This window comes from Artemia sp. Qi Xiang Cuo, chromosome 15 (assembly GCF_049724085.1).
Source record: "Artemia sp. Qi Xiang Cuo chromosome 15, ASM4972408v1, whole genome shotgun sequence".
Taxonomy (NCBI): domain Eukaryota; kingdom Metazoa; phylum Arthropoda; class Branchiopoda; order Anostraca; family Artemiidae; genus Artemia; species Artemia sp. Qi Xiang Cuo.
The window spans coordinates 30316874-30332697 of record NC_142808.1 but is presented as its reverse complement, the minus strand read 5'-3'; the positions used below and the strand labels follow the sequence as shown (position 1 = coordinate 30332697).

The following is a 15824-nucleotide window of genomic DNA, read 5'->3' as shown; positions in this document are numbered from 1 at the left end:
TAAAATACCAATTTTACGGGGTCTGTAAAATTACGGTAAAATTCACAATTTTATTGTGACCAATTTTACCAGTTACAACACTAGTCAAATCTTGACCAAACTTGATGGGAATTAAGAAGTAGTGCCTTAGTTGTGAATTTTGGGGTTGGGATGCAGTGTGACCGCTGTGGGTTGACGGGATACTAAAACTCAAATTATTGAGATGTCCATCAAAAGATGCTGTTGAATCTCACCCAGAGTTAGTTGGAAGAAAGAGTGAAGATCCTAGTTTTGTATTTATGGGATCTGAATACAGTTCGGTCTTTTTGTCCTGGAGATAGTTTCTAAGTTCCTGCTGCCGTTGTACCCTTCTGCTTCGTCTGTGACCTTCTTAGACATCACGTTAAGTATCGATTGTTTGTTCGCTATTCAAGTCCAAGAGCTGGTAAAGAAGATAAATTGTGCTTTATGAATGTTAGTGATAATGCGTCACTTAGGTTTCCCTAAGAAACTGGAAACACCATATCTTACATATGTTCGATGCTTCCTGGAATATATGTGTCCCATCTGGGGCCCGCAAGTTCACAGTGTTTATTACTTGAGTTTATTTCTAGTGTTTATTACTAGTGTTTATTTCTTAGAGAATCTAAAAACGATCTCTAATAATTACGGAAAAATTTTGACCACAAATTTTGTCCGGAATCTCTAAATTTATTAAGCCCCCGTGAGCGTTGATTTTATTTGATTTAATCCGTTTCGGCCACTTCTTGCTTATAACGTCTGACATTGGTACTTCCTGTCTGGCCTGCTCACGCATGAGAAATAAACGGAAGCTAGTTGTATGTCACAGGAAGAGATTTTGTAATTCATTTGTTGTTTTTGTGTTTTTTGTTTTTTCCCTTTTTTAACAAGGATTTATAACAACTTAAAATGAAGTGCTCTGGCGTTTAATTGTAAAAGATAGCACCATTTAGTGGATTTTTTATGTGTCTTTAACTGCTGCTTTGATTAAATGATTCAGAAAGCGAAAGTTTCCCTTAGGAATGTTTATGGGTACATAGATTTATAAAAAGCAGTCTTCAGTGTATCCGTTATATCACTGTTTCGTGCATATAAAAGTTGTTTCTTGAATTGTGTAGTTCCAAGGCAAATTCCAAATGTAAAATCAAACTCATCAATCCTCGAGAGACGGTTGTGTTCGTTACTCTGCAGCTGTGACCCAGGGATTTTGGTTTTTATTGATCATTCATATTAAAATAATATTTTTGGACTAAGAATATCGGATTAACAGGGCATATAAGCTCAACCACAGGGAAGTATATGGGAAGTGACCGCTCGAATTAAGGAATCTGGATATCCGTTTCAAATTCGAAATTTTATAACATTACAAACAGATGCGCCGCTTGGCCAAACAGGGTGTTTTCTTAATCCCAGCCCCTCATCTAAAAAATTCCTGCGTACTTTCTTAAAGGGAATACTCGAAAAAAACTTATTGAAGACCAAATTATGAAAAATTCAGTATTCTCTTTAAACCGCATTTTTTTTTTCTTTTTTTTTTGTCTGATTAGTGGTTTTATCCTGCTTGTTAATTCTCTGGTATTTATTTTCATTTTCAACATGCTTGGGTCCGGGCTACCATTTCATGTTGATGGATAGGGGACAAAATTCTCATAATTTATATAGAGCTGCGCACGAAGCTTAATTTATTTTATTTGATTTGATTTAATTTTTGAATCAAGTGTTAATTTGTGAAGTGTTAATTTTTAAGTGTTAATTTATTATCTATTGAATGAAGTGTTAATTTGTGTGGTAATTTTGATTGAAGGCCTTTGCGTACTTGTTGTTATATAGTTTAAAATAATTTTATGGCCTGTTGATTAGCGGTTATTATTATTTTTATTTATTTTTTTACTCTTCGTATTCGGAGGAAATAAAAAGTTTGAATTTGAATTGCAAATATTTTTTCAATAGATAAATGTGGCACGCACTACATAAGGTGTCCCCCGAGATATATAGTCGCATGTGTTACTCCGCTGGTATGACCCGTGAGTGGCAGAGTCTATTGATTTTTCATATCAGAATGATCTCTTCGAGTTTCGTGTTGGGGAGGAAAGAATAAAACACTTCATCTCCAATCCTCATAAAAGAGTACGCTTCGTTTTTTCTTTTTATATACCTATCATCTGACGGGCTTCTTTGGCTAGTATTTACATATATTCTTCACTTGCTCAATCACTTTGGGACCTGCTTTCTTGTGCATTTGCGAACGAAGCATATTAATATTGTGCAGCAAAGTGAAAGCCACCTGTAAGTGAAACTGGCATCTTGTGCAAACGACATCTTGCAACTTGTGCTTTGATACTAACCCAAACATTTGTAATTTTTCTTAGGATTATCTACTCTTCAGTAGCTGTTTTGTTAGAGCGTTTAGTTTCTCGAAGACAATTTCAGCTGGCCCTTGAAGCTGCCAAATTCATAGAATTTTCAAAAACAGATGTTATAAGCCAAATTTTAACACATTGGGTATGTTATAAGGTAGGTCCTGTTTAGTTTTCTTTTTTATGTATACGCTGTTAAAAGTACTATCATAGTGAGATTATTTTATCTCGCTCGATTGATAAATTTACTAAAAATGCTAGGTTTTATGTTGGGCTTTTTCAGATATTAATTAAAAAGCTTTCGAAAAGGTAGTTTTTCATAGAATAGTAAAGAGCCATATTAAGCTGAAGACCAGCAAAACAAATTCCTATAATAATTATAACTCAAAGCGGCCAGAAATGACTATTGAAGAATAGATGAAACCCAAAACGAACAGAAATTATAAATGAACAAATAAATCTTAAAACGTGTAAAACTTAAATTGAATATTCAAATCAACCTTTAAACGAACAAAATCTCTGCAAATAAGAGTTTAGCTACTATCTCCTTCCCTAACTGTAAAAGTTTAAAGCCTAAAGTCCTTGGAAAGAACTAACAAATTAAACTGAATATATGATGCATAATGATTTTAATTGCTGAAAGCTCAGCAGTTCAAGATTTTATTTCACTGTGATTTTAATTTTTGTTTTTAATGTTGTAAGTACAAAAGAAAATATTTGTGATATAATTTGTTTTCATTAAAGCGCAAAGGATGCAACAGGCTTTAGACTTTTACAGTTAAGGAAGCATGTAGTAGCCAAACTCTTGTTTGCAGTGATTTTGTTCGTTTTAAGTTTGATTCGAAGATTCAATTTAAGTTTTAATTTAAGTTTTAGTTTAAAATGTCCCTCGACATCTTTTGAAGTTCCACCTTAATACCCTTAGCCTTTTCGAACACACCTTAAATCAAAATTGCCTCGTTTTCTCTAATTATAAATCCTGCATATAAAAAAGGGCAAATTGCGTAATTTACAATCCTTACCATGGAGGCTATAGGAGGGGGGGGCATTGCGTCCCTGGAAGCATGGCTACTAGACCTTTTTAACAAAATCTTTTTTTCATAATTTTGATGAATGAAGGAGGAGGGGTATCTAAAAAGGGCAAGGGGGCTGGTTACTCTCGGATTAGCTCTTCAACATCCCCTGAAATTTTCAACTTAATACCCTCAGCCGCTCCTTGGATATTGACGATACTTCCTTCTGAAAATCAGCACACACACACACACAGTGTGTTTTATTGTGTTCAGCATGCCTCTCCAAAACTTTTGGGGGCTATGTCGTCCCCACAGGTATAGTTATTTGACTTTCTGACTGTTTTGAACAAAATGTCCATTTCAAAATCTTGATCAAATATTTTTGTAGGGATGGCAACTAAACAGGCATGATAGGAATTGAAAGCCCTTAAACCACTTTTCAACATCTCCCCCAAGATGTCCTGAAAGTTTCAATTCTATACTCTCTGCATTTTTGAAAATATTGCAGATCCTCCTTTTTGATGAACTAGATGCACATAGTGCCTTTAGATCTAGCATAACATACCCCTCAAGATTCTTCAATTTTTTTGCCTTCATACCATTAGCCTTTTCAGATACATCCAAAATCAAGTATTTCCCCTTTTTCTAATGATAAATCCTGCATGTAAGCAATGGGCAATTTGCATATTTTACAATCTTTGTCCCCGGGCTAAGGGGGCATGGCATTCCTGGAAGTAGAGCTGCTAGACCATTTGACTAGTTTGAACAGCCCTTACCCTATAACTTACAGCCCTTGTTCCTGGGGTTTGGGGGGAGGGTCGACCCTTGAAGCATAGTTGTTTGACCTGTGGAGTATTTAGAAAATAAACGGTTATCTCGAAATTTTGACCGAATGCATCCGGAGGAAAAGAGTTTTTTGGGGGGATGGTTTCCCTTTCATCACTTTGGACTCCTATTAAAGGAACTAGAACTTTCGATTGCCGATCGAATGAGCCCCTTCCATAGTTTATACGACCACAATTTCCACAGAAACCTTATGTGGTAACAATGGACAACTTGCATAAGTTACAGCCCTTGCCCCAGGGGCTGTGGGGGATTTGTCAACCCCTGAGTTATAGTTTTTTGACTTTTCACTACTTTGAACAAAATGGGTATCTCAAAATTGTGATCGGATGAATTTGGGGGGAAATGGTGTGAGGTGGGGGGGGCTCTTTACCCTGAGATCACTTTAGACTCTTAAATGAACTAGAACTTTCAGTTTCCCATCGAATAACCCCCGTCCAAAGTTTATACGGCCACCCCTTCCATAAAAAACTATATGTTAACAATGGGTGACTATCATAACTCATAGCCCTTGCCCCGAGGTCTGGAGGGGGTATTTATCAAACCCAGAATCATCGTTATTTGACCTCAGGACTATTTTGAACAAAATGGCTATTTCAAAATGTTGATCGAAAGCATTGGGAAAAGGGGCGTAGGGGACCCGGTTGCCCTCCAATCATTTTTTACTCTTAAAAAGGGAACTAGAAATTGCGGTTTCAAATTGATTGGGCCTCCTTCGAAGTTTATACGACCACCTCTTCCATAAAAACCTTATATGGTGAAACTGGGCAATTTACATAACTTACAGCCCTAGTCCTGGGGGTTGTGGTAGACTTTTTCAACCGCTGAGGCATAGATATTCGACCTTTGGACTATTTTCAACAAAATGGCTATCTCAAATTTCGATTGGATGCATCTGAGGAAAAGAGGGCGTGGGGGAGGGGGGGCTTCATTTCGATCACTTTTGACTCTTACAAAGGGCACTAAAACTTCCGATTTCAAATTGAATGAGCCCCCTCCGAAGGTTAGACGACCACCCCTTGCATATGAAGTGCCTCTGGGAGAAAAAATAATAATAAAACATTGGAGGGCCTTTACTATTATGCAATGCTTTTCTGCTGCCTCTGACAAAGTCAAAATTTCCATGCAGTTAGTCAAAGAGCTGCCTTCCTCCCCCACACACGCCCTCTTCCGTTGCAAAAAATAACACACACTTGTTAAAAAGTTGGTTACATAATAACTATAAAAGACCTATTTATATTATTTAATCTACCTACAAATACAAGGATCCTATCGAAATGAAAGCCCAATTGTCTATTATTTCAGAAATTCCTCTCTTTCGTTTAGCGCCCCTCCATGACAAAATACCATTATTTTGCCGACTCAAATTTTTATCGGACTGGCTGAAAATATTTGAGGGTGATTGCTTACTATTCCACCCCTTGCGACCGAGAACGCGTCTACTAAGTAAACATAGGATTTTCTTCTATCTGAAGTACCTTTAGGGGTGATTTCCCCGAAAGTACGAACAAAAATTGAAATAAAGTATAAATACTGCAATGCATTCTGTACCATATATTCTGCCTATATTTTGGAATATAGGTAGAATACTTGAAAGTTCCTTCTTTCCTTAATTATATTCATTTGTCATACTTTCTCTGTGACTCCTCAATTTTGCAAGTGGGAGAATTTCCACGAAAAAATTTTCTACGGGGATATTTTCCGCGGGGAGGGGGGGTACGCCTATTACCATAGATAAGAGCCATGTGTTTCCAATATGTATTTTTTTTTACCCGGCACTTTGTGTCATGTGGAAGGAGGGATCGTATAAATTCGGGAGGTGGCTCATTCGATTGGAAATTGAAACATATGTGCTCTTGGGTGTGTGACTGGCTCGAAACTTTCAGTGATCCTTCTCTAGGCCATATTTTTTTTCCGAACACAGATTTAAAAATCATATATAGGTATTTTGTCATTGGCTTTAAAGTTACATCTAGACAGGGCCAACCAAACCTTAATGAAGGTTAAATAAAAAATTAATTTTTCAACTGAAAGTAAGAAGCAGCATTAAAACTTAAAATAAACAGAAATTATCGCGTATATGAGGGGGTTCGCCCCTCTGCAATACCTCGCTCTTTACGTTGAAGTTCGAATTTTGTTCCAATTCTTTTTTATAATGACCCCTGAATCACATAGTGTTTAATTAGAATAAATAGCTTTTTCTAAAGTACTAATACGTAATAATTTCTGTTCGTTTTAAGTTTTAATGTTGCTTCTTACTTTCAGCTGAAAAAAAAACTGTTTTTTTTATTTAATTTCTGATCGTTTTTTAAATAATGCTGGGATATCCGGTGCCCCGTTTGTAGAAAATTCCCTTCCCCCATCAACAATTCCTCCATGGATAGATCCTCCCACGTAACTTTCTCCCTCCTACCCCCCTCCCCCATCAGAAAAAGTCTCCCCGGAAAACGTCTCTATTCATCCCAATAATCAATACCTTCCTCCCATGTAACCTTCTCCCTCCTACCCCCCCCCCAGAAAAAATCCTCCCGGAAAACGTCTGTATTCTTCCCAATAACCAATACTAGGTAAACAATAGGCAAAGTTCACAACTTGCAGCCCTTCCCCCCGGGACTGTGGCTGATTAAGGCATCCTCAAATACATAATTATTAGATTTTTTTACTATGCTGAACAAAACGTCTATCCCAAAATTTTTATCGGGTGACTGGGAAAAAATGAGCGTGGGAGGGGGAGTTGCCCTCCAATTTCTTCGGTCACTTAGAACGGGTATTGGAACTTATAGTTTCCGTTCGAATAAGCCCTCTCGCGATATTCTAGGACCACTGGGTTGATACGATCACCCCTGGGAATAAAAAAAAATAAACACGCATCCGTGATCTTTCTTCTGGCAAAGAAAAAAAAAATACAAAATCCAGCATTTGTGCAAATAGGAGCTGGAAACCTCGACACTAGGGTTCTCTGATAGGCTGAATCTGATGGTGTGATATTCATTAAGATGAAACTGATGAAACTAAGATGACTAAACTTAATGAGACTTATATATTTGAAATCAGCATACAAATTCTATTCTTTTGATAGAGTTTCGGTTACCATTGAGCCGGGTCGCCCCGTACTTACAGTTCTTTGCCACGACCTGTTTGATTAACAATTTAAAAAAAAAATAGGTTGTATTGATTCGTAACGTCATAAAAGATGGGTTGTATGGTAAAATGCGACTCGTTCTTGAAATGTGCTTCATATTAGCTTTACTTAAATGAAAACTTTAGAGTTCTCTATCGGTGCAAGAACAGGATAATTTCAGGCTGTGATAATTTGAATTTACTTGAACTATTTAAATTGGCTAATTTTGCGCTTAAATTGTTACATAACTTACTTTCTGCCTGTGTTTGGTTTTATAAAAAAAATACAAATTTATAACAAATAAAATTTATTTTTAACTAATAAATAAAAGATTTTTTAATGGACCTTTTATTTATTTCAGATTTTATTTATTCCACAACGACAACAAATTTAAACAAAAGAGAGAAAAATTCACCGTCACATTCCCCTCCTCCCTCCAGGGCTCTCTTGTTGGGAATCCAGGGAGAGAGAGAGAAAGAAAGAAGAAAAACATAATTAAATGGTCCGAATCTACTTACTAAATATCTGTTTTTGAACCATGGTGAAAACTCAAAAAGCTTAAAACAAAAAAGAGAAAAGACTGGCATAGTTGTCCATAGTTGTCCGGATTTTCCTACGTTTCTCCGTTTTGGGATTGTTTTACATAGATAGAGAAGAAAAAGCTAAGAAGAATGATTTGCTTTAAACATGTAAATTATTTGCTTGGGCTTCCATCATGCTTCAAAAATTGGTATTTGGTCAGTAGTTTGGGACTAATACACCCTGCTTTGGCAGTTCCTATCGGAGTAGCGAATTTTCATAAAAAGTTCCTGACTCTATGTCATCCTTGGGTAACTCTTCAAGGACAGGCTTGAGATGAATATGTTATTTGAATTTTGACGTTGAGTTAGCCCGTTTTGTTGTATATATTTGTGTTAAATCTTATTCTCTTGTTGTCTTTTTTTATTCTTATTTTCTTATACTCTGACGCCCATTGTATTTTGTACAGTTTTGGAAGTGTACAATCTACATATCATATCATTACCTGCCGTTTGCTAGGCCAGTGGTAGGAAAGTTAAAACTTGTTTAAAGTATGTAAAATATTTTATTTAAAAAATGGTAAACAAGAGTGTGTTACTTCGAGCAACTCACAAAAAGGACAGAAAAAAAAGAATAAAAATGACTAGAAAGTAAATCAACTGCAATTTCTGAAAGTTATAAACGAGTGACACTCTTTAGCTGACTCAGGTAGAGTATTCCAGGGAGCATAACAGGTAGTCTGGGATTGAAGTCCGATCTGACTGACGGTGGGAATGGAATAGAAATAAGGTTTGGATTACGAGCCGTAGGAAAACCGCTTTATAGTTGAAACAAATTAAAAGGCCAACAGAAAGGAATATAAAGTGACTTCAAATCAAGCAGTGACTTAGCCGCCGAAAGGTTTAATTTAAGGATAAGGCCCCTCATTTTATCATATATATATATATATATATATATATATATATATATATATATATATATATATATATATATATATATATATATATATATATATATATATATATATATATATATATTGAGAGAGAGAGAGAGACGATACCCTCGGTGTTGCTGCCAGAAATGGGCTTAAAATTCTGGGAGACCTCCATATCTTCATTTAAAATTAGTTTAATATGATGGATAAAGGAGAGATTGTCATCAAGGAGAATACCAAGCAACCGGGTATACCGATCTTCAAGTCCACAAAGAGAACCCCGTCAAAGATGGGTTTCAGACAGCTGCGGGCAAGCCTGAGAAATATGCGAGAAATCAAAAAGCTTGACTTGTCAATATTTGGGGCCAGGCAATTTGGATCGATCGAAAGAATTACGCTCTCAAAGAAATTAAACAATTTGATACGAATTTTAAGCTCATTTCTGGCAGCAACACTGAGGGTACCGTCGTCAGCGAAAGCAACTAGAACTTACTTATTGGTATGATTATTGTGATTTTATTTATTTATTTATGTCGTTATCCTTTGGTCTGGTGAGTTTGGTCGCGGACCGGATCTACCATCCACCGTATGTAAAATGATTAATTCTTTTAGTGACCAGGGTGATGTTAACTCTTTGGGGGACCGTTTTGTTGAGTTACAAAATAATCCTTTAGATATAGAAAGTATAATTAATAATTCAGTTGGAAGTAGAAATAGGAATTATAATGATCCTAAATCAGTTATTGAAAGTAAATATATTTCGCAATTAAGTGGTTCTTCCTCTTCTAAACAAGATGGTATTGTCTCTGTGTGTAACCTAAACAGTCTGGGACGTTGGTCATCTTTTGATGAGCCGAAACGGATCGTCAGTGGGGTACCTCAGTTGGGGATTTGGTTATGTGAAACTTTACTGGATTCAAAAAAGTAACTGATTTTAGATATCCGAAGATTTAGGATGGAGAGGATGAACTGAAAACAGATGGCGAAAGGTGGCCTTGCCCTGTATATTGCCGATCATCTTGTATATAATATCCGAATTAATTTGAGTAGAAATGAGGAAGTAATTTTTGAATCCCTTTTTATTGAGATTAAGTCAGGTTGTAAGGATTTAGTTGTCGGTTTGGTTTACAGATCCCCTAGTGGACCGATTCCTTCGTTTATGAAAATTCTGAAAGAGGTTTTGGACCTAGTCCAAAAGCATTCCTGCGAACTAAACCTAATGGGGGATTTCAACCTCAACCTGTTGGATCAAAATTCTGCTTCGGCTGCAGATTTTTGTCAATGATGCTTTCTGCGGGAACTCTACCTTCAGTTTGTATACCAACCCGAGTTACTGAGATGCATGCATCACTTATTGATAATATTTTTTCGTCACTAGATGTCTTAGATAATTCGGTGATGGTTAGTGATATTTCTGATCATTTGCCTGCTATTTCACGATATAGGACTGCTGATCGATCGCAGCGTAAAGCTTCGCCATCTAATCTCCCATTTTTCCGTTTTGGTGTCAGTGAGATCAGTCTACTTAAATCTCGTTTGACTGATCAGCCATGGGATAGTTTGGATTCTGAATCTGATTTTAACCGCTCTTTTGATTTCTTTTATGATTCAGTAAAAGATGGTATCCTAGAAGTTTGCCACCGGAATGCAAAGCCTCATACCTCGAAAAGGAGAGTACTGCTGAATCCGTGGATGACTCCAGGTCTCCATAAAAGCTGGAAAAGGAAAAATTATCTGTGGAAACTATACAGGGCTTCGTCATCTGCTTCTCATCATCAGCGGTTCAAGGCTTATAGGAATATATTTAATTCTCTGTGTCGGAAGGCCAAGTCTCAGTATTATCACAGGAAATTTTCTGAGTGTGGAAAGGATGTTGGGAAGACATGGAAAATTATTAATTCTGTACTTAAACCTACTCCCTCTCCGCCTTCAATTCCAATAACGTTGATAGTTGACATTAAATTTGTCCATGGATAATAAATTTTTCAGCTAGTGCTTACTTATTTTTTTCCTAATATCATAAAAACGACTGCTTGATCTGTGAGCTCTAGAACTCCTCGTTGCCATTTCAGAGCCTATCTTGGGCCCCCAGGTTTGAAGTCTATGTTCTTGAACCCTGTTTCTGAGTTTGAGGCAGCTCGGATCCTAAATGCACTTAAAGGTTCATCGTCTTCAGGGCCAGACAGAATTCCTACAAGGGTTATCCGTGCCGTTCTTCCTGCTATTCTCTCACCATTGACTAAGCTTGTCAATCTGTCTTTCGTGAATGGAATTTTCCCTGAATCACTCAAGCGAGCTAAGGTTATAGTGATGTATAAAGGTGGGTCCCGGAGTGATCCTGCTAATTATAGGCCAATTTCTCTTCTATCTGTTTTCAGCAAAATTTTTGAGAAGGCTATGCTATCCAGGCTTCTTAGTTTTCTGGATGTCAAAAACTTTTTCCATGATTTCCAGTTTGGATTCCGAGCGAATCACTCTACAGAGCATGCTTGTGCATCTCTCTTGAATTTCATTCATTCGGCAATAGATTTTGGTCTTATCCCGGCAGCTTTATTTTTGGATGTTCGTAAAGCTTTTGATTCTTTGACTCATCCAATTCTCCTTTGGAAATTATCGCATATTGGTATAAGATCAAATGTTTTCTCTTGATTTGAATCATATCTTTGTGGTAGACTTATTTCAATTGATCCGCTTTTCCAGATTCCTTCTGAAGTAGAATATGGTGTCCCCCAGGGATCTGTTCTTGGCCCCGTTTTATTTCTGATTTATGTCAATGATATGGTTTCAGCAGTCAAGAACACCAGTCCTCTAGTATGCTGCAATCTTTGTCATCCGGATGTTCCTTCGTGTCCCAATGCTACTTCTAATGAAGATTGCCTCGTTGCTTTTGCTGACGACCGCACTTTTGGGACTTTAGGGAGGACGGAATGTGATGTCAGATCTAATCTGGTGGCAATATTTGAGAGAGTAGTTTCATGGTTTGAGGCAAATTGCTTGGCCTTGAATGTTACCAAGTCACATTTTCTTATTTTTTCTCGAATTGGTGTAGCTTTCCCTCAACTGACACAGCTTCAGGTGTCACAAGGCTCCTTGTGTAGACCAAAGAATCGGTTTGTCTGGCTTCTTGGTATCCTGCTTGATGAGAACCTTTCGTTTAGACACCATATAGCCATGATTAGGGTTAAGGTCTCACGGAGTTTGGGTGTCATTCGAAAACTCAAACACACCTTTCCTGGATCTATTCTGAAGCTTCTTTTTTTCTGCCTTGTCCAGTCATATGTCTCTTATTGTCCCATAGTATGGATGTCTACTTTTCCGTCTACACTGCGGTCGCTTTCTGTAATTTATTATAAAAAACCGCGGCTGGTTATTGACACCAACCGTTCTTCACCAAGACCGCTTCTAAATCTACAGTCTATCTACATTCTTTCTTGTGCTTCTTTTGTTTTTCATCAGCTTCATGGCAATCTTCCAAAATCTCTTCAAAAAAATCCACGGTTTATTTCTGATTCAGCTCCATATAACCTTCGTTCGTCATATAATATCTGCATTCCTCCTACTCCCACTGTGCGGTCAGATTTCAATCCCCTCATCGCTTGTCATCAGGTTTGGAACTCCCGGCCTTCTTCATTACATAAATGCCACTCGTTTGGAACTTTAAATATTTTTATTAAGGATAATTTAGTTAAAAATAAAACTTAATAATTTTTTTTTTTTTTTTTTTTTTTTTTTTTTGTGGAGTTGATGTCCCCTGAATGTTTAGTTTTGTTTTATGGTGGTCTTCTCTAAGCTATGACTCCCAGACCCCAGGTATGACTGTCAATATTTATTGCTGAAATTTGTATAGTTCACTAGGGTGTAGCATTCATGAAGACGGGTTAAATTTTATTGCTTTCGCACCATTTTATTACAGTCCAATAATTATAAGCCTTATGATTGAATTAACCCATAAACCTCCATTTTGCTACCTAGCCTCAGAAATAAGCAGAGCTGATTGAATTGGAATTTATATAGTTTTAAATACAAGCTAAAAGGGCTGTACATGGCTTAAGTTTTGATTTTTTAATATTTTGGATAAGAGTTATTAATAATATCGTAACAGCTTTTATGATGTTGGTTTTACCTGACAATACACATAATTCTGTTTCGACGATAGGGATTCGCTTATAGTAATAATAATATAATTTTTTTTTTTTTTTTTTTTTTTTTTTTTTTTTTTTTTTTTTGTGAGTCTATTTAATATAATTAATAAATTTAGTTTATTTATTCTAATTTTTCTATAGTTTCCAGTTTATCTATATTTTCTTTTCTTCTCCTTCATATGTGAGTAAGTGATCATTTTAAATTTTCTTTTGTTTTTTTATCTCTGAGTATGTAATTCATATGTCGTCCCTCTTCGTACAGGCCAATGAGCCTTTGAGGGATTAATAACACGTAATATTATATGTGTATTTAATGAAGAATAAATCTTATCTTATCTTATCTATTGATGACGATCTACATTTTCTGGCAAGGAAAGACTTGGCGTGGCATTGACGACAACAAGCTGTTGGCTTTTGGCTTATAGCCGCAACAACAAGGTCATTAACAAAAACAAAGGACAGAACTGACGGGGGTTATTCGATGGGAAACTGAAAATTCTAGTGCCATTTAAGAGTGGAAAAGAGAATCCAAGAAGATCCCTTTTCCAAACAAATTTTGCTTCTCAAAAGTCATGTGGACGGGAAACCATAGTTTAAAAAAAAATTATTGAATACAGTAAAGATATCGACGGATTATTATCCGGGTCATTCCGGGAAGGATTCTATTTAGCCTATTGTGTTGTGATTATGATAATTCTATAATGAATCAGTTTCATAAAATGACAATTTTGAAAGTTAAAAATGATAAACCCTATTGTTTTTATTCATCAGTACCTCTATTTCACAAACTATTGCGGTTCATTTTATTTATTTATTTTCTTCTTCTTCTTCTTCGACATTTAAGTTTCTTTACGATGCAGACTTGTTGTATTTTTTGAACGTTTTCTTAATCTAGATGAAAGAAGTTGGACAAGACCCCGAAGTAGTTGCAAGAGAAATAGCTGAAAAAGTCCGAGATCTTCAGGGAATTTCTCCCGGAGACATAGCAGCCAAAGCTATGCTACTAAATAAAAAGGAAGTCCATGCGAAGGTTAGTATGACCTAAAAGCTTGTAAGGGATTTCTGGGTTACTTCTTTTTCCGTTGTCGTGAAATAGTCCACGTGAAACTGTAATTGAATTATTTTTCTTCCGTCCTAGAGCCTCTTAAAAGTTTATTCTGAAGTAATATAATCGAAGCGGTTTCCTTTCTACTCCATGTGATAGATTGATTTTCTTGTTAGACTTATCTTCTGATCGTCTGCTGTTTCTATAAAAAGAAGAAAAAGGAACGCCTTGTTTTACAGTATGAACACCCGTTTTTTGGAAAACTAGTTCACAGGCAAAAGCCTTTGTGGGGGTCTAAAGTTTTGAAATTTTTTCTGTTTCTTTTAAATAAATTGATTGATTGAATAAATTGATTGATTGAATAAATTGATTGATTGCGATCCTTGGACAATATAGGTCAATAGGAGACTGAATGACGGGAAAGAAAAACTAGTTTATTGTTTACCGTGGACAATTATTCTTCGATACTCGAGAATCACGGTGATTATCTGATTGTTCTTCAAGATGTTGATGGCTATTCATTACGGGGAAAGTGGTAGCTCAGTGTATTGAAAAATTACAGAAAAAGCAAGCGGAAAAGGGTCTTAAGCCATTGGTCAATTACAGTATTTGATTTAAAAGACTGTTTCACATATTCGTGGTGAGTCTTTTTTTTGATGATCAAGGAAAAAAAGAATTCTTGCCCTAAGAATGCCAAGGACAGTTGTTCTTAATTATTGGACAAGTAAACACGTTTTTTGTACCTTTGTGTCCATTGGGCTTAAAATAAGCAAGTGTAGGATATATGAATTAATGGAAAAAACAAAAAACAAAATCCTCCAAAAAATTAATTTCAATTTTGAAAAAGAAAAAAAAAACAGATACGCTGTGTTTGTACCTTATCAAATTAGCTCCCTAGATCATTGATACTGACTTACCTCTACTTTACAGTAGGACACAATGTTTATTATCTGTTCCTGGTGCTTAGAAGTTCACAGACTTTTTTTTTTGTCACGCGCAATCTATCTTTGGTCATAGGATTGATAATTTGCATTTATCCCAACAATAAAATCTGAATAGTAAAGTCCGATATGTTTTGCGCCCTTAGATTTCCAGAAAATTCATAGATTCTCCAGAAAAAAAAAATATTTCTACTTTTTAGCCCATTTAAAATGAGTTTTTGTTTTATTTTGTATTTATTTTTTATATTTTTGTCTGTATGTTTTTCTTTTAGGTGTCTTCAATGCAGGTTTATGCAAAACTCCTTGAATACGAATCAAATTCTCGTAAGCAAGTTCGACTTTTATTGAAAATGGATCAGGAAAGCGAAAGATCATCATTGAAAATTGATAAAACTGCCCTTTTTCGTGCTCTGGAAAGTGGAGATGGGGATTTGATTGTTGAAGTCCTTCTATATCTTAAAGCAAAAATGAATAAAGGAGAATTCCAGGTAGGCTAATTTATTTTCATCATACACTAAGCTAAGGAAAGTAAAACTAATGAATTTGTTTTTCTTAGTTCGTCTTCTTTCTTATTCTATTTAACTCCCCGGCAGTGTTCAGACTTTCCCAGAATTTTTGGGCGTAAATAAAGCGAGATTCCTTCCAATAAAAATCTAAGCTCTTGCACAAAAACTGAAATACTGTATGCTTCAGAAATTTCTCTATTTTATGCTGAGTCTAATTATGTACAATCCGTTTATTTTCAATATAACCATTAAAGGTCATTAGTATAAGTGAGCTGAATTATTTCTGGAAAAGAGAATAGGCATCCTTCCACGCTTTAAATTGATATGACCCTTTTAAAATGAAATGTTAAAATGGTGAAAATAGGGAGATCAAACGGGCAACTGAATATTAAACGTAATCGGA

The 15824-nt window shown here is 35.9% G+C and overlaps 1 protein-coding gene across 2 annotated transcripts in view; it reads left to right on the top strand.

The window, feature by feature from the left end:
• Vps16A (vacuolar protein sorting 16) overlaps positions 1–15824 on the top strand; it is a 156473-nt gene that overhangs the window by 108056 nt on the left and 32593 nt on the right. For both annotated transcript variants that reach the window (XM_089101677.1, XM_089101676.1), the window contains 3 exons: positions 2370–2514; positions 13825–13959; positions 15188–15403. In XM_089101677.1, coding sequence (XP_088957803.1) covers positions 2370–2514; positions 13825–13959; positions 15188–15403 — 496 coding nt within the window. The remainder of the gene's footprint in view (positions 1–2369; positions 2515–13824; positions 13960–15187; positions 15404–15824) is intronic.